General features: G+C 58.3%; 1 protein-coding gene across 1 annotated transcript in view; it reads right to left on the bottom strand.

Moving 5' to 3' along the window:
• The window catches only part of AKAP5 (A-kinase anchoring protein 5), a 1,805-nt gene extending 1,476 nt beyond the window's left edge, over positions 1-329 (bottom strand). The window contains exon 1 of the mRNA XM_026088638.1: positions 4-329. Within this exon, the coding sequence (XP_025944423.1) occupies positions 4-329 (326 nt within the window). The remainder of the gene's footprint in view (positions 1-3) is intronic.
• Positions 330-2,205: the final 1,876 nt, after the last annotated feature.

Raw genomic sequence — 2,205 nt, forward strand, 5'->3', positions numbered from 1 at the left:
AGCCGCGCTCGGGAGGCCGACGGCGCCTTCTTCCGCGAGCAGGCGCCGCCCCGCCGCCGGGGCCGCGCGAGGCTTTTCAGGGCCGCCCAGGCCCCTCGCGGCGACCGGGCCCGGCCAGGGGCTTTCGCCTCCACCGCATCRGCGCTGAGGGGGCGGCTGGCATCACCGTCCCCATCACCCGCCTCCTCGGCGCCCGCCGCCCGCTGGCGGGACGCCTTCCGCTTCCTGAAGCAGAAGACGGAGGGCTTCTCCGCCTGCTGCTCTGTGGCGCCAGGCATCTCCGGCTCGCCCGCGCTCTCTGTCTGGATCTCTCTAGGCGCCGCCGCCATCGCCGCGCCTCTGCCTCCGGCGGGCTGCGCTGCCCTCGCCGCTCTTCCCGGTCAGTGCCTCAGGGGTGCCAGCGGCAGAGACGTGCGCCGGGCGCTCGCTTCCGAACGGCTCCCGAAAGAGCCTCCCCGCGCTTCAGTGAGCGGACGCGGCATGGCGCAGCGGGAAGGGCTGACGAAGCTGCTTTACACCAGAGCCAAAGTTCCTGTTTTCGTCTTATCCTGCTGCGAGCGCCTCTCCCGAGGGCGCCGGGCGGACTTCAGGAAGGGGCGCTCCTTGCCCTGCCGGCCGGCTCACACTCCCCTCCGGATAACCCGCTTCAAGCAGCGCTCGACCTAACAGCGCTGCTGCTTAATGGGCAGTCTCACATATATATTTTTTTTTCCTAAAGGACGACCAATCAAGCCAGGACTTGACCATTTTTATTCCTCCCAGGGGCCTGGAAGGGGTCTCCTCTTCCGAAGCCGTCGGCAGCGTCGTGTTCYGCAAGGGACTCAGCTGAAGCGGCAGTAAAACGAGAGCTGGCAGGCGGCCGCTTTCTGCTCCCGGGAAGTTTCGGCACGGCAGCCGTGTCCCCCTTTCTCACTGCTTCGCCGGCATCTGCAACGAGACACACAAGTGGTGAAGAACCATCGGGCAAAAATGACAAAGTGTTTAAAAGTTTGGGGTATTTATTTTTTTTTGTAATAGTTCATCTGGGGAGGTGGACATGGGATGCTAAGGCAGCTCCACCGCTGCTCGCGCCATGGCAGGTTTTCCACCACTCAACATCAATATCCAAAGGCAAAATAAGGCCACTTGTGTGCCAACCTGGTTATGTTCCACCACCGAAAATACTATATTGTGTGGTGAAAGGAAAATAATTTTTTAAATTACCCATAATATGGCAAATACGTAATATACATACATTCACATACATACATTTTCTTCCCCCACGGTTAGCTAAATCTTCTCCCCACTGCTCCGTATGCCCTCACAGTTCCAGCTAGGGAAATTACACCCTGAGACAGCAGACATTTTTATCTTTAATGCACTGTATGACAATATGCAAAACACAATACGAAAAGAGGCTGGTGGAATACAAAAGAGAAATCACATGGCATGAAGAAAGCTTATTTATACTACGTGCATGTCTTCCATGGCAACCTCAATTAACACTGCATGCGTTCACCAAAAGACATATATGACCCTTTAAAAAATACTGCCTCAAAACATCATCAGAACGTTTTTGGAAATAACGTGCAAATGTGTATCACAGCAAATAGCCCAGGCTGCTCCTTGGTGCATGTCTCAGCGACTTCAGGAAATTCTTTACCAATATTTTCTACTCTGCTGTTAAGTAGCTTAAACCCCCCCAGATTATCGCACCTAGTAGCCATCTCACCCACCGCAACCCGACTATAGAAAAGCAGTAAAACGAGGGAAGACAAGCGGTACTTTGGTGGGCTTTTCACGAAGCTGCTGAAGCGGCGTGACTTCTCGCGGCGGCGCAGGGGACTTTTCCCCGACCGTTGGTCGATGTTTGCTCCTTCGGCTCCCGCGGGCGCCGGCAGCAAGCGGCGCCCGCCGGGCTCCAGCCGCGCGGCAGCGCCCCGGCGCGGAGCGGGGACGGGACGGGACGGGACGGGCCCGCCGGGGAGCCGGTGTGACCGGCGGGAGCGCGGCGCGGGGCTCGGCTGCAGGCCGCGGGGCGGACGGCACCGGGGCACTTGCTCCCGTGCTGGCTCGGCATCTTCTGCAAGGCTTTTGCCATCTTTTTTCCTTTTTATTTATTTATTTTATTTTTTCAAGCAGAAAAGGAACCGAACCGCCCCGTGCCCGTGCTGAGGAGGCTGCAGGCGCCGGTGCCGCGGGAGGCGGCGGCGCACGGGCCCCCTC

The sequence above is a fragment of the Apteryx rowi genome, unplaced genomic scaffold (assembly GCF_003343035.1).
Source record: "Apteryx rowi isolate R43461 unplaced genomic scaffold, aptRow1 scaffold_78, whole genome shotgun sequence".
Classification (NCBI taxonomy): domain Eukaryota; kingdom Metazoa; phylum Chordata; class Aves; order Apterygiformes; family Apterygidae; genus Apteryx; species Apteryx rowi.